Raw genomic sequence first — 26,312 nt, 5'->3', positions numbered from 1 at the left:
TAAAAGCAATGACATGAATCACCTCTATTCATTATATGATATGCCCATGAATCGAAGATTCAAAAATTAATCTGGGCAGCAGAGCTGGGCGAGGTGGAAACATATGAGCTGAAATGCTCAAATCAATAACTGCATTATTCTTTTATAGCCTGAAGACAGTGATGCATACAAAGCCACGAATGGGTCGTTCTGATGATCCTAGTAGCTCATCAGAGGTTGAGGGTCTTCTATTAGAGGACGTGTTACACTTTATGCAAGTATTAATGTTGAAAGATTGTGTTCATCAGGCCAAAAATCCATTCGAACTTTGTCACAGAAGCAAATTTCAACAGGAAGGAGAAAAACAAGCCGTTTCAGGAGATATTTTGCAATAGCGTGGACATTACCAGCGCTTTGCCTGAAGTGGGCATCAAGAGCAATATGTTTGGCAGCAAAGGCATTAGGTCCAATTCAGTAATGGAACATAATTCAGCTGCCACTAGGGTTAAGAATGACTTCCTGGCCGGTTAATACACCATTCCTCCAAACGTTCCCACTGAATTCTCATCATGCTCATTCCCTGCTACCACTAGGTCTGCTTTTCAGCCATTTTAATTGTAATGAGCCCATTGTACGCTGTATTGGGTGAGATGAAAGGCTCATTATCCTCATAAACAACACCCGTGCGTCCTTTGAGAGGCCTCAAATCAGCGTGATGAGTACCCTCACCCTCACCCCTCTCCAAACACTCAGGCACTGCAGGCTTAATAATGCAACACTGCGCGATTATCATTACATTTTTTTTTTTCTCCGTTAATTTTTGATGAGGAACTAGTGGAGAAACATCTCTAAGAGCGAAAAGAACATTAACCACAAGGAGAAACATAGCTTTGACTAATCATATTACCGTGGCAGGTTGGGAAAGGAGAAATTGTTTAAGCCCAGCACATCTCTGCAAATATAATGATTTACAAGGAACTTTGCCAGTAAGATTTACTTTATTTAGACTTTACATATATGGGATACGTACTTACTGAATAATAATGAACCTTGTTTAGATGAATAGTTGACCCACAAATGAGAATTCTATCATCATTCATCATGTTACAGTTACATCATATATATATTTCTTCTGTGGAATATAAAAATGTTAATGGCTGCGACCAGATCTTAAAATCAGTGGTTTAATTGATTGAATCAAACGACTCAAACGAGCAAATCATTCACAATTCAGATATTTATCACTAGATTATTAGTGAACTATAAATAACTATAAAATAACCCACTCACACCAATAACTCTAAAGATAGATAACTATAATGGTAACTACGGTATATAAGCAAGCATTCACACCAACAGACAATAACATTTATTGTAAGCGTGCAGTTTGGCTTCTGCTACTTCGCTCTGGATTCTTATTGGCTGTCAATGTTTTTATTGTTCATCAATCATGAGTGATTCAGACAATATGGTTGCTCTGTATTGTCATTTTTTTAGTTATAGCATGGACTTTCCTCTTCTAATAGAAAGTGATCAGGCCTTAAAGGGACAATCAATAACTACTCACCTTCATGTCGTTTCAAACTCATAAGACTTTCGTTCATCATCAGAACACAAATTAAGATCCTCTTAATGAATTCCGAGTGTTTTCTGTCCTTCCATTGACAACTATGCAACTACCACTTTGATGCTTCAAAAGGTTTATAAAGATAACTTAAAATTTTAAGAAAAGACAATCGTTTATAAAATGAACAGATTGTATTTAGGCTTTTATTCACATAAACATTTATCGACTCAAGTTTCAATTGGGGCAAACTAAAGCTCAAGCATGTTCCCTTGACGTGGGAGAACCAATGAGGTTCATTCTCATGTTATGCAGCACGTTTGAGCTTCCACAAGAACCAATGAGGTTTGTTCTCACACGTCAAGCAGGTTCAGTTGAGCTTCTGTTTATGTTCACTGATCAATGTTTATATGTGAATAAAAGCCTAAATTCAATCTGTTCATCATATAAAGCAATCGAGTCTTCAGCAAATGTGGACCAAACCAATTAACATGGATTCATTTTACGATCACTTAATTAACTTTTTGAGCGTCAACGTGATAGTTGCGTATCTGTCAATGGTGGGACAGAAAGCTTTTCAATTTTAACAAAAAGATCTCCATTTATGTCCTCAAGACCTGAGAATGTGAATGAGTTAATTAGAGATTTTTTTGTTGGGTGAACTAACATCAGACAAAGCCTGAGAAAACTTGGAATATAGCATCAAATGTTTTTGTGTTTTTTTGGAGCCTGATTGCCGCGATCACCATTCACTTCTACTGTACTGAAAATATATATAAAATCAAGCATATTCCTCAAAAATTTAGCTTTTGAGCTCCACAGAAGAAAACATAATGTTGAGTAAATAATGATAGAACTTTCATTTTGTTGGGTGAACAGTTCCTTTAATACTGAATTATCCTGCAAGTCAAATGATCACAGATTATAACGTATGATGCGTATCACAGCATGTCAACCACATCGCAATCATTTCTCGTCTGTATGACAGAGGATACGACGCTAGCTAAGATTAACTTCCTGTTTGCGCCTTCTTGCAGCAACTGACAGAGAGACATCTTTCGATAATCAATGTCATGTCTCCATGCTTCAAAGAACCCCCAATCCTGTCCAAGAAGCATTTTAAAACATCAAAACTTTCTAATTACAGGCGTGTCATTGCGATTCTGATTGGAGTCCTGTGATTTGGCCAGAGGGGCTCCTGATGAAAGCTGATACAAGCCAAACAGTCTTGGGTGTAATTACGATTAGAAAGCCCTCATCTGAAGAGCACTGGTAAGGGGGTGTGTGTGAGAGAAAAGCCCCTTTATAACCAAAGTGTTGCCGATATTGCCCTCAATGGCGTTCACAATAGGAAGCCACGGCAGGGTATATAAAACATCACTACTCACATTGAATGAAGATGGAGGGTACTACATTAAAAGGAGAGTTCATCCAAAAAATTACAATTCACTTACTCACCCTCATGTCTTTCCAAACCTGTATGATTTTTTCGTGTATGAGACCTCTCGCTCTCTCTGCAGAGATATTTATAGCAGAATGTCAATGGTGATCTTTTGCATACAGTGAAAATTAGGACTAGGATCAGAAATGATCTAGGGCTTGTGGCAAAAAATAAGCACCTGAAATCAACAAAATACCCGCAAATAATTAAAATATTGAGGGTTTAAAAACACGTTTATGAGATATCACAATTTTATTTTATTTTAAGTATTTCTAAAGCTAGAAAAGTCATGTAGATCAATAAAATTAAAAACTTTAAAACAAAAAATGTAAACTTTTTACATGCATATATATATATATATATATATATATATATATATATATATATATATATATATATATATATATATATATATATATATATATATATATATATATATATATATACACATGTCAAACAAAAAGAATGTCAAGCAAAATATCCAGTAAAAAAATGTATTTGTGCTTGTTCCTCACTCAAAGCTAGCATATGACTTGCAATACATCACATTATGTCACATTATGATGTGTTTTTTTGTGGGGTTTTTGTGTGGAAATTGACAGCTTTGGCCACCATCCATAAGACATTCTTTAAAATATCTGTTTTTGTGCTTGACAAAAGAAAGAGAACCATGCAGGTTTTGAATGGCATGAGGCAGATTTAATACCCACAAAACTTTACATATTTGGGTGAACTGTTTCTTTAAAGCCTGTTGCACAATAACACTGCAAGCTATATAAGTTGTGTGTAAAAAGGGCAGATACTGAGTAAGCACTCTTTTGCATATTTGTCCTGGTTCTCAATATTTTACAGCATGAATTATAATATTCTGTTCTTTGAAGTCCCCAGTAAGACTTTCCTTTGGCTGTGAGTAATTCCAAATGTATATTTTCCTCATGGTGCACTCGCACACACCCCATCTGCCGTGATTTAGGCCTAAAACAAACAGCTTAAACAGGCAGCAGTGGATACAGTGGATGCCACTATCCACCAAGGTAACCGAGTTAGGATTGAACGCTTTCCCGGCAATTTGATTTCCATTGACAGATCCGTGGAAGCTGCAGACGTACAGAAACAGAGTGGCGAGGCAGTCAGGTGCAATCTCTGCTCTTTCACCCCTTTGCTTTTTGAAAGTATTTGACCAGAGAGGGTTGATATCAGGCTCAGTGCTCGGAAAAAGGTGTCCGGTCGTGTCACAGAAGTAGGACGTTTGTATTTGACCATCTACACAGAGTGATTTATTTGAGCCGAAGGAAACGCATTGCACAAATGATGCTTTGCTAAGCACTTTAAGAAACACTATTTTAGAGGGAGGAGTGAGTATTTGACCTTGAGGATCTTTGTTAGTCTTGGATCAGATGGTCAGTTTAGTGCTGAGTTCAGGACGTTTACAGTTACAAAATACCAGTGCCAGACCCGAAGCCAGGTCTATCATTTCATCTCATTACTCAGTTGTCACAAGGGATTTTTCCCTCTCTCAGTCCATTCTGTTAATGGCATCAATGGCCCTTCACCTTGGGAACGTCAACGCGGAACTCAAAATATGGGGATTGGGATGGGTGGGTGTGGGGGGGCTTACAACTTGGCCTTGAGGCTTTGTTATTTGACTTTAAAAAGGTAGTTTATTGTAAATGACTTGATAGCTGCATGCTTAAACAATGTAAGTTTCGCTGGTTACTGAAAATCATTTTATCTGATCCAGCAGATATTATGTTTTGAGGTCTTATTTAACATGGAAAAAAGTATATTGCTTTTTTGCAAAATTACCATGATAAACAAAGTCCTATATTTGGCAGAATATATTTGCACTTTAAAAACAGGCGTAATGACAGCAATTCATCAAACATTTACTCAGCGGAAATACTACTGAGAAATAAATGATTTTGGCAGGATGATAAACTCAGTTGTGAGAGAGATTTGTAGATAATCAGACAAAACGGGCGAAAATTGCATGAATAATTTGTCGACGCGAGAGTGAGACAAGCGCACTGTTACACAGCGTGCTCCAGGGGTTGGAGCGTCGTCGTCTGCCGAGACGTGGCTGAATTTGACTAATGCCTCTCTCGCTGTGAACAATAGAGACGAATGTTACTTTAAATCCGAAATACTTAAATCCAGCTTTCGATGACTCCAGGCAAATATCATTAATCACGCGAGGCCCACCTCGCTCAGCACGCGCGTGCACGACCAGATGATGGCTTTCCCCGACTCAATCCATCACGTTCGTGTCGTGAGCGCGGCCCCTCGTACTGGCTGAGAGCCTCCACGTAGGGGCCCTGCTAAGTGAAAGAGTTACAACAGCTGTACCTGGCGCTGGTCGGTGCTCTCAGAGCGGCCCGGCTCCCTACTTAGAATGTCATCCGGCTCGTTTTAAAAGAGCGTCACGCCACGGAGCTCCTCGTTTGATGTATCGTTCCTCATCTTTACAATTTTGGGAATAACAGGTCTAACTTATCAATTTGGCACCTGAAATCCCACCGCTTACAGTTTTAGCACATCATGTGTGGGGGTGATGTCATCCTGTGACAGCACTTCCTCTTCTCATTACGGGACATTTTTAGACAGGCCGATAAAAATGAGAAAGTGGGGCCATTTTAGAATATCCCATTTGCCTGAAAGTGAATCAAGTTATCTCCATTATTTCAGCACTGAGGTGTGCGGTGACAACCCCGACGTGTTAGAAGTAGATTTCCGCCTCTGTCAGAAACTAAAGGCCACTCTGAGTCTACCACTGGGATTGGCCACGGCGCAAATGCGCTAACATAATCCTCATAATCGTTCGTAATGTCTAAACATAAATGTTTACTGCAGACGGCATTGTGATGTTTTGGCAGAAAATGCGCCCATCGCGAAGACAACATGGGGGGAAAAAAGGGGGAAAATGCTATTGCTATTTGTGAGTAATATTTAATTAATGACTTTCATAAATAATGAATAGAGCGGATGTAATTGCAGATGTTTTTATGATGACAGGCTTGGCTTCACAGGGCTTTTTTTTTCTCCTCCCTCTTTTCAATTACCGTCCAGAACAGGGGGAGGCAGAGAGAAGAAACGGAGGGAAGAGAGAGAGAGAGAGAGAGAGAGAGAGAGAGAGAGAGAGAGAGAGAGAGAGAGAGAGAGAGAGAGAGAGAGAGAGAGAGAGAGAGAGAGAGAGAGGCTGGTGGAGGCAGAATTAAAGAGGCTTTTTGTCGCGTTTAATATCAATTCATTCCATGGACTGCTGACACAGGCAGTCCAGAGAGCCCAGGATTTATGGCTCCCTCTAATGGGCATGCTCAGAATCAAAGGCCTGTCGTCAGCACTACTTAAACCACTCCTCTCTCACTCCCTCGCTCCGGCCCTCTCCTTTCCACTCCACTTTTAAAGACACAAGCTCATTTACAGCTCTGAAACAGCAATTCGCAACTAGTTTGGTTCAGGACCCATATTTTAATTTGGATATCAATTGGTCACCCAACACTGCACTAATATATAATATAAAATATATTACAATATAAAATAAGCTTTTTGTATTTTTTGTTATTTCTTTTATCTTGCATCGTGCACTATCAAGGCTAACGGTATGCCATGCAACCTGTCCTCACTGGCATCTGTCTAATTTGGCAAGATTCAACAGGGACAGATGACACCGTAGAGTTTGATGTCAACAACTGGATATGGGAATCGTCTGCTCACTTTTAAAAGTTTATAAGCCGTTTCATTTTGCTATCCTAACAATTAAAAATGATGCGGTTACTTGCAGTTTTTTTTTTGTTTTGTATTTAGCATTGTTTTATTCCTGCAGTTGTGAACCACTGCTGTGAACGACACACACACACACACACACACACACACACACACACACACACACACACACACACACACACACACACACACACACACACACACCCACACCCACACCCACACCCACACCCACACACCACAGCAATGTAACGGAATCAGTCATGTTGGTCTTATAAGGCAGCTTTGCACTACCAGGAGAAAAAAGGTAAGATCGGGACGTTTCTGTTTTCGTGCATTAGATAACAAAAGTGGGTCTAATTCACTGAACATACAATCATATTTGTGGGTAAAACTTGTATACATTTGCAAGCAGAAATCATGATCTATGAGTATGTTCACCCTTTCTAAATTTAGAATTTCATAAACAACTGAGGGTATTTAGAAAAACCACATAAGCATTCATAATTATATCTATATATCCCCAGAGGTGAAATGTTACAGCAGCAACAGAAAGAACAAAACACACAACTAAATTAAACAACCACAATAACTCAAACAACTGTTATCATTACAGTGTCATGCAATAACCTGGTTAACTCAAAATCACCTCCACTCAAACACACATGCAAGCACTCACACACTGCCACTGTACACTGCATCACACCTTACACCATCAAAAAAATGCAACTCATGTCCTTAGTCCAAAATATTTCTTTATAGACAATATAAACACACACACACACACACACACACACACACACACACACACACACACACACACACACACACACACACACACACACACACACACACACACACACACACACACACACACACACACACACACACACACACACACACACACACACACACACACACACACACACACAATTGTTTTTGTGACACACACACACAGTTGTTTTTGTGACATATGGGGACTTTCCAAAGGCGTAATGGTTTTTATACTGTACAAACCGTATTTTCTATCCCCTTACACTGCCCCTGCCCCTAAACCTTCACAGGAAACATTCAGCATTTTTACTTTCTCAAAAAAAATAAAAAAAATAAAAAAATACTCATCCTGATTTATAAGCCTTTTGAAAAGTGGGGACATTGGTAATGTCCTCATACTGCACCCTCTCCTCGTAATACCTGTCATACACATTTGTGTCCTGATATTTCACAAAAACATGCCACACACACACACACACACACACACACACACACACACACACACACACACACACACACACACACACACACACACACACACACACACACACATATATATATTTAATACAATATAATACAAACTTCATATTTAATTGAATGTAATGGAAAATGTTGAATGTCTGCACACATGTATGGAAATACTATGCAAATATTAATGATTGAGACCTAATCTCTGTCTGAACCAGGTTTCTAGTAATGTAACTGATCCACGGAGGAAACACCCCAGACAGACTGAAAACAACGATGACATTGAGACGTACAGCGGATAAGGATGATATAGGAGCGAGAGAAAAAGCCTGTAGATGTAAATTGTGAAAAAAATATGAAATCCACCACCAATGAATTGAAGAGTCAGATTCAATTTCAATTTCAATCCAACCTTTGCTTACAGCGCCATTCACTCTTGAAACCACATAACTCAAAACCCGGATGATCATGCACCTATATTTTGATGGGTCACCAGTGGCAATCAGGCTCGTTTGATGCCCTAGGGGTAGGAAAAGAGGAAGCTTTGACATTTTGTTCTAGGAGTTTGGAAATACATAACAGTGAGTAAATCTGCCTATTGTTGTCTGCCTATACAGTAGAAAGGCGATTAAATAAATCAAAATATCGGTGCTGCCTGACTAGAGAAAACAAAAAATTACTGTTTTCTTTCCTTTCGCCAAATAGCAAAACATCCATAATGCACTTGGCACGTTGTCATCCATGGCCACTCCATTACGCTTGCCAGAGTCAAAGACCACCTTGCTTTAGTAGGAAATACTTTTAGTTATAACTCATATAACTGTTGTAACTCATAGTCAACTGGTGTTAACTTGCATTGTTTCCTGGAGTAAATGTTTAGCGGGAGGGAGTTACGTTTGGTGAAGGATCCAGCATGTTGTAGGTGTCTAAAGGCTTCGAAGAACTAAATATGGAGAGAATGCCATGACAGACAATAATAAAAAAAAACCTCTGTTTGTAGTTTACATTTTAAACTCAATGACCATGAACAGTAGCCTAGAAATCTAGACGCACCCTAGCAACAGCAAATCTAATCTGCTGCGAGTGTCATCTAGCAACACTCAACACACTTCTGAGCTGTAAAAGCCAAACTCTGGTCGGGCCAATCACATTGTTTCGAATCAGCTTTGACCACGGCTCTGGAAGACTTGGAGTTAAGCTTTTCTCTGAGAAAAGAACAAAGAACGGCACTGAAGTCATTCTTAAAAAGGGAAGATGTGTTCTGAGTTTAGCCGACCGGATACAGTGAAAGTTTAATCTATCAACGAGCTCCGTTTCACCTTCGTTGCTCTGGTTGCTCTGGTTGGTTGTAATCCTATCGCGTGCAGAGGGAGTTTGAAAGACAACCGTTTATCCCGGCCCTTTGGATTGAGCCCTGTCAATGGTGAGTTTCCAGACCAAACTTCTTGATGTGGGTCTGGCTTGTCAGGCTAGCCTTTTGCATCATCCAGTAGACTTTTGATGACAAATACAAGTGAATTTCTCTGTCCATGTCACATGGAGAATGAGTAAGGCTGCGTGTCCACCAAAGCGTTTTAGTCAGCTGAAAATGCCTTGTTGTGAGATATATTAATTGTCAATACAATGTAAAGTATTTGCTCTGGCTCTTGTTTTAAACACGTTATTATGCTTCTTGTTGTCATCTGTTGACATTATACAAGCAGAATGTGGCAGTTGGTCAGTGTTGTATTTGTCCCGCCCCTCCTAAACTGTGATTAGACGGCTGGGTAAAAAGTGCCAGTGATGAGCGCTTTGTTTTACTCAAAGTTGAACATTCTTCAGCTCTCTGTGACCAGTAAAAAAACCCTATAAGAGCTCAGTGTTTGAGCATTAAAAAGACGCTCAGGATCTCATTACATTCATGGCGTTCTAAAAACGTGGCACTCCCATTGAAAACAACTGGAAAAATAAAGAGTAATAAAGCGCTGTGGACACACGGCTTAAACGTCCATTTACATATACTACCGACATTCTAACAATAAAAAGTTTGGTGAAGAACTTAGCTCAAAAAGCTGATGGCTCATGTCTGACACACACACACACACATGCGCACACAAGCGAGCACACAAGCACGCACGCACGCGCACACACACGCGTTTGTTTTTGTGAATTGTGGGGACATTTGATAGGTGCAATGTTTTTTATACTTTACAAACTGTATTTTCTATCCCCCTACACTGCCCCGGCCTACCCCTAAACCTATCCATCACAGGAAACATTCTGCATTTTTACATTTTCAAAAAAACTCATCCTGTTTGATTCATAAGCATTTTTGAAAAGTGGGGACATGGGTAATGTCCTCATAAGTCACCCTCTTCTGTAATACCCATTTCATACCCATGTCATTATACACATTTGTGTCCTGATATTTCACAAAAACAAGCACGTGCGCACACACACACACACACCCAACCACTCACACACACTTCACCTACTCCACAAAAACACTCACCTGCCCAGCTGGGGGTCTCCATGTACAGCTGTGGCTGAGCTGGTGGGGTCTCACTGCAACCACAGAGGTGTCTGATTCCTGCGGGAGAGAGGAAGAGACACATTTTGAGCAAGACTTTAAGAATGTAAACCACAAAAAATTACACACAAACAACAAAAACATTTAATTCTTCAAAACGTGGTATTTTAAATGTCCTTTGAATTAAGTACAAAGCCCATCTACCATTACAAAGAGGATGAGCTCCCAATTTACATTACAGATTGCTCTGAAATTCCTTGTTTTTGTGAATATGTTTGGACTTTAATTGTTTTTGTTTTTTTCATTTTGCATGCCCTTGTTATGATAATTTGTGAGGGGATTGAGGAGCAGTCAGGGGACCTGCAGGGTCCAGATAAGCTCAGAGCCCCACCAGAACCACCAAATCCTCTGCATGTACTGCAACCGCGCTTCATGCTACGCTGGTGCTGAAGTGGATCTGCCGTAACATTTGGAGCACACACATCAGCTTGAGCGCTTCTTCACATATGGATAAATAAAGCAGAAAATGCACTCTTTTGAAACATACACATGGAATCTGCAAACACACAAGGCATATATTAACAGCAAACCCCCTCACATCCTGTTGTTAACCCTTTCCAATTGGAAACAACTCAGTCTGATAGTTGGATAAGAACAATAATCATCCTGCTGGTCTGACCCGGTGAGAAAATGGGCCTGATGTCACTGTTAATTTAAAATCGACTGAACTAAGGCAGGTTTGGCGGTGTGTACGTGATAGCAGGTGGCTTCAAATCACATTCTTATTTAGTGAAGCATTCTGGTGAGTAAGAAATCGCTTCACCCGGAGAGCGAGAGGGAGGAAGAAGAAGAAGAAAAAAGAAACAGGAAAAGATGATAATGCTGCAACTTTTCTTTGGACAGAAATATATACAACCCAACTAACACTGGACCCCATGAGAGTGAATGCAGCACTCGGAACAAAAGACCCTGTTAGAGCATTACCGTAATTACACGGCCGTAATGGCCTCTATTGCAGGCTATTCCGATTAAATATGCATAGTGCCCCGTCCATATCCATGGGGCTTGATAAAAGTGTTGTTCCTATGTGTCATTTAATTGTTAGCATTAATCTGAAATATACAGCTAATGTGTTTTTTGAAAAACAGCACTCTGCCATGCTGGAACTAAATGTCTTTCTGTCCTTCCTGCACATAATTCTTTATCAACTCACTCACAAGTCTGCATCATTCCCATTTTTTTCTGTTACCTCTGCTTGACTCTGTTTCTCATCACCATTTATTCTTTTTCTTAAAGGGACATTCCACCCATAAGTTAAATTATGCCATTTGCTCCGAGCCATTTGACTAACTACGAGTGAAACTTAAAGAATAAACTCTAAGAAATGTGCCGTTATAATGAAGGCGGGAAAGATTAAAAAAAGATTTTTTTTTCAAAGCACCAAAAAAGTGGTAAAGCTGTACGTCTAACTTTTTGTTAATCACGTAATTCGTATAATTTCCCAGATAGCTGAGCTGTCTTTGTCAACTGATTTGTGAAAAAAAAAAGTTTTTGTGAACCAAATCAAATGATTAATTTGAAACGATCTGACTCAAAGAATGATTCTTTCACAATTCAAATGGATGAATAAATCTCTCCTCATCTCATGAGTAAGCCAAGAAAAGCTACATTTTGGCCTGTTTCTCACAGAAAGCTATTATATGACTTCAGAAGACTAGCGGAAAAAGGTATATGGCCAATTTTATGAAGCTTTTGCATTGTTTTTGAAGGACGGCATTTATTGTAATTGCATGCAAAAGAAAACAGTTCTTAGAGTTTCTCCTTTTGCAGTGAATAAAGTAAGTTATACAGGTTTGAAAAGACGTAAGGTTTCATTTAATTTTTGGAAAAACTATTCCTTTCAAAGTGACATCTAACCTTCTTTTTTCCCTTCTCCCAAAGTCCATTCTCTCTCTGTGTCTGTATATATGAGAGAGGCAGTAGTTCTCTGCGGGGAAGTGTCTAATTTCATTCCGAGTGTTCCCCTCTGTGGTCAAGAGTAGAACTGAAACACGGAGATGCAGGAAGTCTTCTGGGAAATCCAGGTCACTACCAACTCGGTGAGAATTCATTTCAGAGGAATTTCGCTTCGCTTGCCTGAAAACAGGCTCACAGGGTGGCAATGAAAAACAGAGGTCTCTGCATGTCAACTAAACCCTGAGCATATTTATGTCCATCCACCAAACCCAACGTGTATGTACACAAATGCACTATTCCAAAACCTAAAAAGCTGCCTGAGGATGCGGCATTTTAAGGTCAAGACTGTTTCAAATGGTTTAAGGAAACTTTATGAGATACCTCACTTGCAACTAAGAAAGCACTTTATAGGGCAATCACAACACGCAATGCCACAAACTCAATAGGGGAAAAATGTATGCAATTCAAATTTAAAGCGATGGAGAAATATAAAACTAGTGTTTGATGTTGATGAAGATCATATATAGCAGTGTTTCTCAACTGGTGGGTTCTGAGTGGGTCGTGGAGAAGTGTGAAAAGTGTGAAACAACATAACAAAAAACATAATTCTAAATGTTTTTCTGATGCAAGATTTAATTTTGAACTTTCAGATGCAGTTTAAGTAAAGGTGGCCTGAGAAACCACGCAATAGAAACTATGAGCATGTGACGTTGTAGTTACGTTATCAACTAGGAAATCATGAGATAAAAGTAAAGTACCAATATATCAGATAAATGGTAAGTCGTGTGCTATTGGGAAGGATTTGCATGCAAGTATTATGTTCAACCTATTCAGGGGAAGTTTCCATGTTTCATTGCAGTTCATGATAGTAGTGTATATTCACCATGGTAACTGTTGCTTCCATAACCCCAAAATTGCCATGCTATTTTCACTTTGTATTACTTTGTATGTTTAAATGACTGTGGTGGCACATACTAACTTGATTGTATTAACAAAATGATGCCGTTAATGGTGAGACTAATTAAAAAGTTACTCACTTACAGTAGATATAATTACCAGATATTTGAGTTCTGGAAATACATATTTGGAAAAACAAAAAAATTTCTAGAACCCAACTGCTGCACTGTATTAAACTATCATGCTAATAGCTTAGCAAAATACTAACATCAAGTTATATTATTATAAGTCATTTGTGTGAAGGAGCAGAGCATACCAAATAATTATTCAATGACGGTTAGGATATGATAAGAACAGGGGTTTTCAAACTTTATGATGCCAAGAACCCCCCAAATATAACTTTTATGAAGGACTCCCTTCCTAAAATCTATCTATTTTTATTTAGGCATATGACAAAAAGAAAGAAAAAAACAACAACATTTAAACTGTTAGATAAATTGTGTGACATTATAAATATAAAATATTGTTTCCAAACTTAATAAATTGGCTAGAGCCTACTTAATTTTGGATGTAAAAACCAGAAAAAAAGTTTGAAAACCCCTGCCTTGGAAGACAGCTCCCTGTGTAGGCAGAAGGCTGTCTACTTTCTACTTTCCTCTTTCATTTACTCCAATTTCAACAAATGTTCTCAAAAAATTGTGTTTGAAGTGGGACTGATACAAGTAATTAAAATGAAGGATGGAGGATGATAAATGTAGTTAATTTAGAAGTATGTAAAACTGGTGTGTAAAGCATTAGTGTTTGTTGATATGTAAGTGCATCAAAGTCCATTGCAGCCTGACAGTCAATCTTTTGAGCAGGTATTGATGGATTGCTAAGGATCTCATGCAATAAAACAGACACCAACACACACACATGAACAAAGCATGTGTATTGATTCCTTCCAAAACAGAGCTCATATCTCACGGCTCGCTGTCTCCCTCCCACTCTCTCCCACTATCTCTCTCTCTCCCACTATCTCTCTCTCTCTCTCTCTCTCTCTCTCTCTCTCTCTCTCTCTCTCTCTCTCTCTCTCTCTCTCTCTCTCTCTCTCTCTCTCTCTCTCTCTCTCTGTAATGAATTACCATACACTGGCTCCAGTATTTTTGGGAACAAGGCCAACATAATTTGTTATTTCATCATAAGTAATTAAAAGCTGTTTCTTTTCCTGTTGTGTCGGAGCTGATTAATTATTTGGACGGTAAAAAGGCATAAATAACACAGAACTGAAGACTGTCATGGAAAAAAACAATAAAACAACCATCACTTGGACTACATTGATGTCGCAAGCAAAAAGAAAATAGCATCTCACTAAAGTCTATTTGCCCAGCTATTTAGTTTCGTACACGGCAATAAATAAACCGTCGGCTCCTGTATGATGAGAACAACAGCAATAACAAATGTTATATCTCAACTATGAAGGCTCTACTGCATGTAAGCAGATGAAAACAAGGAGTCTGACAGGTGTTATGCCATGTCATGTACATTTATGTATTACATACTGTCATTTAAGTATGATTGTGATATATCAAACATTATTTCAAGGGTGATCTAAGTAATATAACAAGCGGCTGTGACAGTTGAATCAGCCATGCGAGTGTGATATATCGCTATTCCTACAACGGTTTAACGAGCACGACAATATTGTACACCTAACATTTTAGACAGTTACTTTAAAAAAAATTTTTTATCCCTGACAGCGAAAATAGTTACAAACTAAGTAAAAGAATCTACTGCTGTGTCGAGATAGAAAGACGGAACAGAAAGACGTTTAGTTCCAAAACGAATCATGAATGAGTTGGTTAAGTAAATTATTCAGGGACTCATTCGTAAAGAATTGTTAGGGTTTGTCAACCTACAATTTTCATTCCATTGACTTACATTCATACACATGTGGGAGACAGGAAACGCAAGCTCATGCGTGTAATGTGTGAAGATCGATAAGCCACGGCTCTTAGCTGAAATAGAAATGTGGAGTAAATTGTATATTTTTGCTTTATGGATTTATTGTTTTGTTGAATTTATGTTTATAAAAGCGAATTTATGTTTATAAAAGCGCCTGAGACATCAAATCATGACCGCTGTAGTGCCCATAGAAATGTTGTATGCTCAAAGTTTAGTGTTAGCCGCGGCTTTAACTGTTCCTGAATGAATCCATGGCTGGAATCCGAAATCAGCCCCATTCCCTTAAATATAGCACTATTTGAAGACAGCCATTTGTAGTGGTGCCCGAAACTACAGTGGATGCAATGCACCGCATCAATGAGTATAAAAGTTGTTGCACTCAGCAGCTAGAGAATACCCATAATGCACCGTGAGAGTCACAATTCCAAAGTCTGACCAAAAGATGGCGCCCGGTAGCCTGACAAGCCAGACCCACATCAAGATGTTCACCATTGACATGGCTCAATCTGAGGGGAGGGATAAACGGCTGTCTTTCAAGCTCCCTCTGCACGGCTTGCACGCAATTGGATAGCTCTACAACCAACCAGAGCAACGAAGGTGAAGCAGAGCTAGTTGACAGATTAAACTTTCGCCGTATCCGGTCGGCAAAACTCAGAACACATCTTCCCTTCTTAAGAATGACTTCAGTGCCGTTCTTCTTTTCTCAGAGAAAAGCTTAACTCCAAGTCTTCCAGAGTCGCGGTCAAAGCTAATTCGAAAGACCGTCATTTGCCAGCTTCTGTGTTTAATAGTAGCACACAAGCGCAACTCGGCCCTCATTATGTTAAGCCCGCCCACCGACTCTATACACAATGTGATTGGCCTGACCAGAGTTTGGCTTTTACAGCTCAGAAGTGTGTTAAGTGTAGATGACACTCGCGGCAGATTAGATTTGCTGTTGCTAGGGTGCGTCTAGATTTCTAGGCTACTGTTCATGGTCATTGAGTTTAAAATGTTAACTACAAACACAGAGTTTTTTTTTTTTTTTTTTTGTCTGTCATGGCATTCTCTCCATATTTAGTTCTTCGAAGCCTTTAGACAACTACAACATGCTGGATCCTTCACTTTAAACCAAACGTAACTCCCTCCCGCTAAACATTTACTCCAGGGAACAATGCAAGCCAACACCAGTTTGCTGCCGCTAGCGTGCGTCTAGATTTCTAGGCTAGCAGCCCGCAGCAAAATCATCCATACATTTTCCAAACCACTGGTCCAATGTGGCAACAGCGTAATATCATACAGGCATAAATTCCTGTTTCATTGATTGATAAATTGATTAATTAAGGTTTATACATAGCTTCCATGACAGATGTTACATGTGCTTATTACACGGCTCTGTGAAATACTTGATACTTGGTCAATCGCGCATTCCAGCGGTATGTTATTTCCAGATAACAACCACTCATCCGGGTACTACGAGTTATCTTGACCGGTACTACTTCTATGCTTAACGCTGGCGCCATCTTGTGGCTGTTAAATACTTAAACAGCCATGGCTACAATGGAAGACTTCAAGGCGGGGTTCCTTTATAAAGCTTTAAATATGGATATTTTTCTTACACAAACGCATCGATTTGAATCGGAAGGCTCTATTAACCCATCGGAGCCGCGTGGAGCACGTTATTTGACAGACAGCTGCATTTTTTATGGACTTCAAAAACAGCTACAACTACTGCTGGGATTAACGTTAGCCTGGACTTTTTAAATATAACTCAGATTGCATTTGTCTGAAAGAAGAATGTCATATACACCTATAATGACTTGAGGGTGAGTAATCATAGATTTGGTTTCATTTTTGGGTGAACTAACCCTTTCAGCATTCATTTTCAACATTTAGCAGCAATCGATAAAGGCTTAAAGCAGTTTGAAACTGTTTTTCTTCGTGGAAGCTTTGCGTAAGAGCTAATAAAATATTTAATCTCAAGACAATACTTTGTGTCTAATTTATTTGAGACTAGTAGCCGTGTAATAAGCAGGAAAATGTACACCCAGCGTCGGGGTCCTGATCCCTCTGTCGGGGTTTATTCTGCGATAACAACAGCTGGGTGTACATTATCCCTTACATGTAGCCTCACCGGTTAATCTTTCCTTTTGTAATTATTTTGCCTGCCCTCTAGGGGTCAGAAATGTTTCTTACTTGTGTCTATGTCTTATTATGAGCAGATTTCCTACACCTGCGGAGTGTGGACCATACAAGTGAAAACATGAGAAACATAAAACATATTATTATTAAGTGTGGATATAAGGAGCCTCGTTGCTACATCTGGGCGGTGGGATTTTGTTGCCGGTCCCATTGAGCTCCCCATTGCCGTTGTCTGTTTTTTCCATTAAATTTTCTCGCATTAATTAATTTACGGTTTCGGACACAGCCTGTGTTTTTGAACAACTCGGTCGAATGATTTATCAGAACTGACCGAACCAGTATTTTGAAAATATCGGTTGAAAAGAGTCATGTGCCACGCCAGACATTGCACCTCCCTTGGAAGTTCTTGGGAGTCTTCCGCATAATGATAGTGGCTCCCTAAAACCCACAAATTATATACAATATCCCAGAAATCAAGCAAACGAGAGAGAAATCCTGTTTCCACCCGGTATTGAGATCACAAGTGGCATGACTGTTACACCTGCAATGGTATTATCACACGTTTCAAATGCATCTCCTGTGACCACCTGCATTAGGATTTCTCCTCGCCGCTTATTTCTACATTATCTTCTACATCACATTCATTTTTGCCACACAATACTATTGAGTGAACAAACCTATGTTTGCCCGTACTACTGAATGAACAAACACACGTGTTATGTGGCGTACACAAAATAATATATATTGTAGTAATGTAGTACAAGTTTTTTTCCAGTGACCACATGCTATTGGAAGAATAAATGGGGTCAAGGGTTTACTGGTTAGCATGGTTCATGAGGAAAAATGGCAGATTTCAAACTGTGTCCTTCCAAGTTTTCATGCGCCTGCCAAGCAAGTGCCATCAAGATAAATGGGAAAACTAATGGATAGATATCTCCATATATTATAGATTTCTTTGGTTAGAATATTTGAAACAGCAAATGACGTCATTGACACAAAACTTGATTAAAAAGCAAGTAAGAGCAAAACGCTGAATTAAAATGCTGTTTGGGCAGAGAACAAATCACTCTACATAGCAGACGGTGAAAATAAATAACTAAAATAACATGAAATACAGCACAAGACAGAGAAATAAAAGTTCTTTAGCCAAAAGAGCTTTATGTTCTATGAGGCAACTCCGTGTCAGAAACTAAGGAAGAATTGATTTAGCAATACATGTTTAAAAGATCAGAAGACAAAATAATGCTTTCAATCAGTTACACTACTCATTAGTGCATTACAGAACAAGCGAAGGATAAATGTGAAGAATAACACCACTGGATGGTGGGATATACTTCTACATCTTTTCAGCATAGGAAGAGAACAGGTTGTAAGGGGGAGAGAAAGAATGAAAAATGGCCAGGGCAGTGGCACGGTATAAAAGAACGATTTAACTTTGTAATGCTGTGCCTGAATCCTTTAGGATTCTGCTTGGCTTTGTGAAGCAGATTAGTTGAGCAGCTTTTACAGGCTTTGGTAAATAGAGTTGTAACTCCATTCATCCCCCATTCACAGAGTAAATATCCCCTTTCACACACACCAGAGCACAGTGGCACACACACTGACCTGGAAACACTTCTCAATTACAGACAAGCTGGAGCTCATCAACTCTTCCTACAGGGAGCCCGAATAGAGAGTCTGGACATAAATATTAAGCCTTGAACAGCCTGCTGTAATTTGATTTTCATACTGGGTCAATATATGAAAGCTGTGAGAGCTAATGTTCCTGTTCCGTATGGAGTTTCACCTCATATCGCTGGGCTGGGAATTTATGTGCCTTGTATGTTTGCTTTTGCATGCGCTTGAGATTGCTGTCAGACTGTTTGTTGTAGTTTGGGCATTTGCTAAAGGATTAGTTCATCTGAAAACGAAAATCCTGTCATCATTTACTCACCCTCATGTTGTTCCAAACCTGGATGACTCTATTTCTTCTGTGTAAAACAAAAAGAAAACTCTACTGGCTTACAAAATGCCTGCAAGCTTACAAAATCACTAAGCATCATAAAAACAGCCCATATGACTTATGCACTTTGCAAAGAAAAAGGAAGAAATGTCATTATAATCCATCAGAATCAATCAGGGTCAACCCATTCAAAAGAATTGTTAATTCACAAATCAGACATCATTATTTCTCTCATGAACATCCCATGGAAATCTTGTCAAGTTGATGTTAGTGAATAAAAGCTAAGAATAGTGTATGAGTCATATTAAACAGTTTTATGATATTTTGCATGGTGGTCTTGAAGCTTAAAAGCTCTAATTCTTTGTCAAAGCATGATCAAGAGCAATCACACACTATTCAAAATGTTTCATTTGTGTTTAGCAGAAGAAAGATGATCATACTGGATTGGATTGACGTAAGGTTAAGGTTATAAGGCAAATTTCAGATGTATACATCCTAAAGGTTCAATAAAACATGTCCATTTCAAAACCCTTTTCTGACTATTATTTCATAAGTCAGGCTTTACAGGGTTTAGTAAATAATGAGAGAATTTTCAGTTTAATGTGAACTATCCATTTACATCTTTTTCCCTTTGACCCACTTTAAATTACCTTTAAGATATGTGTGAGCAGACATTTCAAAGTCCCTTTAAAGAAAAGTCCTTTCACTCGGCGGCCATCTTTGAAATGCCTCTTGGGCATGCAGCTCCTATCTCTTTGAATGGGGAAACATCAAATTCTCCAAAACTGTTTGCCAAGCTTACAATAACATTTCATATTTGAAATCAATTAATTCTGACAACAACATTTTATTTTATACATACATTTTGTTTCTAAATGCTCGAATCATGACAAAAAAAATATTTTTCAGCTGGTACAAAGCTAATGTGCATGCGCAATCCTAAATGCATGTCTCAGAACACTGCCTGTTCCTATAGCAACCACAGCTTCTAACAGCAGCTGCAATGACACGATGACTTTACTAATCAACGATTGGCTCTTTTATTTAGAAGTTGGGGCTTAATAGGCACACCGGGCGGGCGTTGCACTTTCTCCTATTCACAAGTAATCGGAGTACACGCTCTTCCTATATATTAAGTCTATACTAAGGGTAATTATTCCGGTAATTATTCCAATAATTTGGCAGAGAATCGACATTCGACACAACACCTGTACAAGAACACACAAGGTCAGAACACCCTGATACACAAAGTTTGATTTGGGCGAATCATAAAATTCTGTCCAAACTTTTTACGGTAAGTTCTGCTTTGAAAGTTTTTTGTTTTTTTTTGCAAGCATGCACCAACTAGATGAACATCTAACAGTTACACCACGTCTAACGCTGCGTACTATTTACTGTAAAAAAATTGCAAATTTTACAGTAATTTACTGGAATTGCTGTGTGACAGGGGCACGTGTAATTAAAATATCTCATACAGCTGTAGGTGTGCAGTAAATACCAGCTTTATCCCTGCAGAGCAGCTGAGATATTTAAGAGCACGTAGCGAACTGCACTCTCACCAGCAGCCCTACTGAACCACATGTTGCAAATGTTAATGAGGATTCCCAAATGCCAGGCCAATCCGACGACTCTGCCTTTAGCCAAGCCAGCAAATAAATAATACAATGCACTGCTAAAACTACACCGGACACATGCAGCGAATGACAAAGAGGTCTTGGAAGAAGAGAAATGAGCGGTATGAAACACGTAGACATAACTGACTAGCCGATGAGATTGAAATCTTCTTCATTCCGGCAAGCCAAAATATTCAAATTGACCTTCCTAAAATGAACATGAAACTGGATTTGCTGCGGTGTGTCACCACCCTCCTTCATAACCGTGGCTTCGCTGTGGGTTTGCTCGATTTTGATATTGCATTTGTTGGGTAAAAAGATTGAATATACAGCTAATCGACATCTCCATTAAGACCCCAGTGTTGTCATTCCACTGCAACATGCAACCAATTTATGTTGGACAGAGAGGATTCTGGGAAATGGAATACTAGGACGTCTGATGCAAATTGAACATGAGGGGCATTGAATATTAAAACAGGCAAAGCACCCCATTGACTGAAAGTGGGGGGAGAGATGGAAATTTAAATGAAATACGACCCGCCGTAAAAGGGTGAAAATAAAGGACCAAAACAAAATCAACAACAAGTGAATAATTACCAACAACAGCTTGGTTTATTTCCAGTTTGAGTTGATTTACTAAAACATAAATATACAATAAAAAGTAACAAGGGTGTAAAGCATGTTGTTAAAATTTATCATTTTAAGCAAGGAGAGCGAGACGTCAGGCGGGATGCGCCTCTGATCATGAAACGCTGTTGGTTTACCATCGATGGCTTTCTTCAGAATTAGGAAAACAACCTGTGCTAGCTTTATAGAGGCAGATGAAAACTGGGTTTTATGATAATTATTCCGAAGCTGTGTGGATTTAGTGAGTTGTTAAAGTGGAAATCGAGCCATCGTTTGAGGTAGTAAGACTGTCATCCTGTTTTCATTGGTATCCCACAGTATATCATAATACGGAAAGGCCGTAATTATAGTGACGTAGCAAATGTTTGTTGTCTTCCCGAACTTGACTTGGTGACTTTCCTTTCATTAGTGAAAGTGTCATTCCTAAATGTTGGTGCCACCAAAAGCTCTTCACAGTCCTCTAGACTGATTTTAGTGGTTGTGTAAAGCTCTAAACTCATCTGTATTTCTATTTTTGTGTGCTTTGTCATAGAAACCCCCAAACACCAGGCCCTTTTTAGTTTCAATACTCAATACTCTTTCTAAAATATAAACGCATTAATTTTTATGTATAAAGGCATGTGGGGAAAATATTTAGAATTCTTTATTTTTTATTTTTATGTGAGATTTCTAACTATGGCTGTCAATAAAAGAAAATAAACTGTGATTAATGTCATGTTTTTAAATATTTCCCCACCACCATTTTATAAAAAAAAGTTGCCAGCCTTTGTTTTTTATAGACCCTCTGCTTTAAAAAAAAGGTTTATGCATTCCTTGTTTTATCAACACTTGAATATGGGTAAGTGTTCAGATTCAGAGTGACGATCAAAACATAGATGAAGTGGATCGAGTCCATCAACAACCCTAATGCTTGCACAGTTCTATAGCTCATCCTGGGTTGACATTTCATTCAGTAACATTAGATTGTTTTGATTTATATGTTCTGTATTGTTGATCACGTTCTTTAACATGCATCTGCTTGCATACGATTGCTTGAGGTTTTTTTTGCGTCTCCTTCGCCTGTGCTTTGATCAGGAGATTCTGTACTCATTCAGGACATGCAGAATAGCGCTCCCTAGCTTCTAACAGTGAAAACACAGAAAATTCTGAGTTTGGCAGGGAAGGAGTTAAAGGAAGTGTATGTAAGATTGTGGCCAAAACTGGTACTGCAATCATTTTTAAATCACTACAGAGCGGTGCCTCCCTCTCCCTCTCCCCCTGACTCGAGGTTGCCCGATAGGCTGCAGCATCCAGCAGGAACGTTTGTAGCTGCAGCTGTGGTAACTAGAGCAGATCTGGCAACCCGGATCCCCAAACACTACTGACTTCGTGATTGGTCGATAGGTGGAGGGTGGAGCTTCAGGCCAAAACACATGTCAACATCAACATCAGTTGAGGGCTGCAACAACAACTTTAAAATGACAATATCCTGGCCGGACTACTGTTGTCAGTGATATAAGTGTTTAAAATTAACATGATTTCTCAATGTCTAGTGACATATCAGGGCCATTTTAGGATTAACTGAAATACATTTGTTGCATACAGTTCCTTTGAAGCAGTAACAATGTCAAACAATACATAATATCAAATTAAATAATTTGAACATTTAAAATTATTATCAATTACAATTACTTTTTTGAAGAAAAAAAAACTGGAATCAGGGTTATTTTCGTTTTTATTAATAATTTGAAATAGTTTTCATTACAGAAATGTCATTACAGAAATTATTTTTTGTTACAGTTTTAGTCTTTCTGTTTTGTCATTTTTAGAAATGTTTAAATGTCTATTGTTCATATTTTTTTTGTTTTTGTTTTAGTACAAAAGAGGAAATGCAATAATTTTGAAAGCATGTTTTCTATGCATGTAGTCTTTTCCTTTTTTTAAAAATAAATTTTAAAAATTCATATCTTTTACAATTCCTATGTCAGCACCTGATTGAATGATGTCCTTACGCAAACTATAATGTCATAAAGTTCAATCTGAATTGGTGCTTGCATGCTGAAATTTGTGATGTTTGTGCCATTGTAAGTTAATTCATACTGGTGTTAAATGTGCAACAAATAACAAATAACTAGAACTGAAATGGCTTTGTTCATGTTTGTGTGCAATGAAGCTGAATGTTTGATGTGGTGAACTCACCAGCAGTCTTTGCAACCTTTGTTGACCTGACTGATTTGTACCAAGCCAATCGTGGGGACCACATAATGTAAAAGTTGATGTTATGGCAGCCATTACAGCCGTTTCTATATGAGAAAGGTGTGGTGTAATCATACAACACAATGTACTGTACATAGAGCACCATTTGTACAGTAGATAATTCTTGCAAAGGAAGCCTACGTGAGGGTAAATAAGAGATGAATGAAGTAAAACTAAATAAGCCAGAGGAGCCTGTCACATATTTGTGTGCTTCTGACTAGACAAATGAAAGGGAAGTTCCCGTGAGAACTGAGTATGTAATTCAGCGCGTAATGTGTGTGTGTCGGATGAACGAGAAAGATGCACGAGGCGCACATCCATCCTCAGAGGTGAACTCGATTTCACGGGTTAGTGAGAGACGGGTGGTGTAGTCTGGGAGGTGGGTGTTCTGCCTTGGCTTTATTAAAGCATTTCTGTTCTCCGTCTATTTAGAATCAGTGTTTGCTGTTGCAGATGACAGGCCTGAGCCCCTCTCACTCGCCACAGCTGCTGGAGGGTCCGCACCTCGGTATTGCCCCTTAAGTATTCACTCAGACACGAAACAACACATTATCTGCACGCTTTGTGTGTATTTTAAGTCGGATAAACTGATTCACACAATAAAGTTCAGTGTTTTACAGGTGTGCAAAAATCAACAGTATGCTAACAGTGCAGATGGAGCTGTTCTAAACATGATCCCCCCTCACACATTCACACACACACAGTCATACATCAGACATTTATCACTGCTCACATGTAGGATGACCACCCCCCAGGAGCTTTTAATATTTAATGTAAAGATTAATCAGCCCTCTCATTATTTTAATTGTTCTTCCTTTATCCAACCTGTCAGAGTTATAGATTACCCCCTGTAGACCCTACCAGCAGCTCCCTGGTCGGCGATTTATGGGTATTTTTGGATCCGTTAGCCTCTAGTCATATTTCACCATTTTCTGACGAGCCATTAAAATGTCCCAGGTAATTAAACAATGGGCATCAAGTTCAGGTCTTGCCTCTTTATCAGGCAAGAAGCACGCCGGGATAAAAACTCCCTTGCTAGCGATTAACATGCTTAAAAAAAAAAACGTACAAGTGAAGATGTATAGAATCAGATGTGGAGTAGCAGCTCTGAGAGGTGACACATGCTTGTTAGAGAGGTGTTATAACATTATGGGATATCAGACATTATTTTGACGAAGAGCAGGTGAAAAATATTACAAACCCAAAGTAAAACAAATCACTCAAAATGTTTGTCTTTACATAATTCTTTATATATGGCTTATTCTTCTGGCTTATTAAGCTTTACTTCATTCATCTCTCATTTACCCTCATGCAGAATTATACTGTACAAATGGTGTCCAATGTACTCCTCAAACAGACGAGTAGCTCATATTGCTCAAGACGTTAATGCTGGTTCTGATAGAAAGGTGTCAGGATACACATTGCATTGTACTTTGTTGTGTATGGGGCTGCATAGCTGCAGACCAGTCATGGTGCCCAATGCTGACCCTGTCGACCGCCTAGTGCCAATTGTGGGCATGTGAGCATCAGAACTGGACCACGGAGCAATAGAAGAAGGTGGCATGGTCTGATGAATTACATTTTCTTTTACATCACGTGGATGGCCGGGTGCATGTGCGTCGCCTACCTGGGGAACACATGGCACTAGGATGCACTATGGGAAGAAGGCATGCTGGCAGAGGCAGTGTGATGCTTTGGTTGCTGGAAAACCTTGGGTCCTGCCATTCATGTGGATGTTACTTTGTTACATATCACCTAAGCATTGTTGCAGACCATGTACATCCTTTCAACCGTATTACTTAGGGCTATGGCCTCTTTTAGCAGGAGAATGCACCCTGCCACAAAGCAAAAATGGTTCAGGAATGGTTTAAGGAGCACGAGTTTGAGGTGTTGACTTGGCCTCCAAATTTCCCAGATCTCAATCCAATCAGGCATCTGTTGGATGTGCGGAAGAAAAAATTCCGATCCATGGATGCCACACCTTGCAACTTACAGGACTTAAAGGAGCTGCTACTAACATATTGGTGCCAGATACCACAGCACACATTCAGGGGTCTAGTGAAGTCCATGCCTCAACGGGGCAGGGCGGTTTTGGCAGCAAAAGTTCATAATGTTATGCCTGATAAGTGTGTACACACACAAACGTTTGTTTTTGTGACATATGGGGACTCTCCATAGGCGTAATGGTTTTTATACTGTACAAACCGTACATTCTATCCCCCTACACTGCCCCTACCCCTAAACCTACCCATCACAGGAAACTCATCCTAAAAAAAAAACTCATCCTGTATGATTTATAAGCATTTTGAAAAGTGAGAACATGGCCGATGTCCTCATATTTCAGCCTCTTCTTGTAATACCTATGTCATACCCATGTCATTATACACATTTGTGTCCTCATATGTCACAGAAACATGCCCACACACACACATCTGTATTATTACATACTAAAAAGGCTGCATTTATTTGATCAAAAATGCAGTAAAACTATTTTTGTAAAATATTTTAAATGTAATTTATTC

The 26,312-nt window shown here is 39.1% G+C and overlaps 1 protein-coding gene across 3 annotated transcripts in view; it reads right to left on the bottom strand.

Annotated features, from left to right (window-relative positions):
- rbfox3a (RNA binding fox-1 homolog 3a) overlaps nucleotides 1-26,312 on the bottom strand; it is a 526,601-nt gene that overhangs the window by 254,381 nt on the left and 245,908 nt on the right. For all 3 annotated transcript variants that reach the window (XM_067430370.1, XM_067430367.1, XM_067430369.1), the window contains exon 4: nucleotides 10,438-10,515. In XM_067430370.1, the coding sequence (XP_067286471.1) occupies nucleotides 10,438-10,459 (22 nt within the window). In that variant the 5' untranslated portion in view covers nucleotides 10,460-10,515. The remainder of the gene's footprint in view (nucleotides 1-10,437; nucleotides 10,516-26,312) is intronic.

The sequence above is a fragment of the Pseudorasbora parva genome, chromosome 21 (genome assembly GCF_024679245.1).
Source record: "Pseudorasbora parva isolate DD20220531a chromosome 21, ASM2467924v1, whole genome shotgun sequence".
Lineage (NCBI taxonomy): Eukaryota > Metazoa > Chordata > Actinopteri > Cypriniformes > Gobionidae > Pseudorasbora > Pseudorasbora parva.
This window is presented reverse-complemented; position numbering and strand designations above follow the sequence as displayed.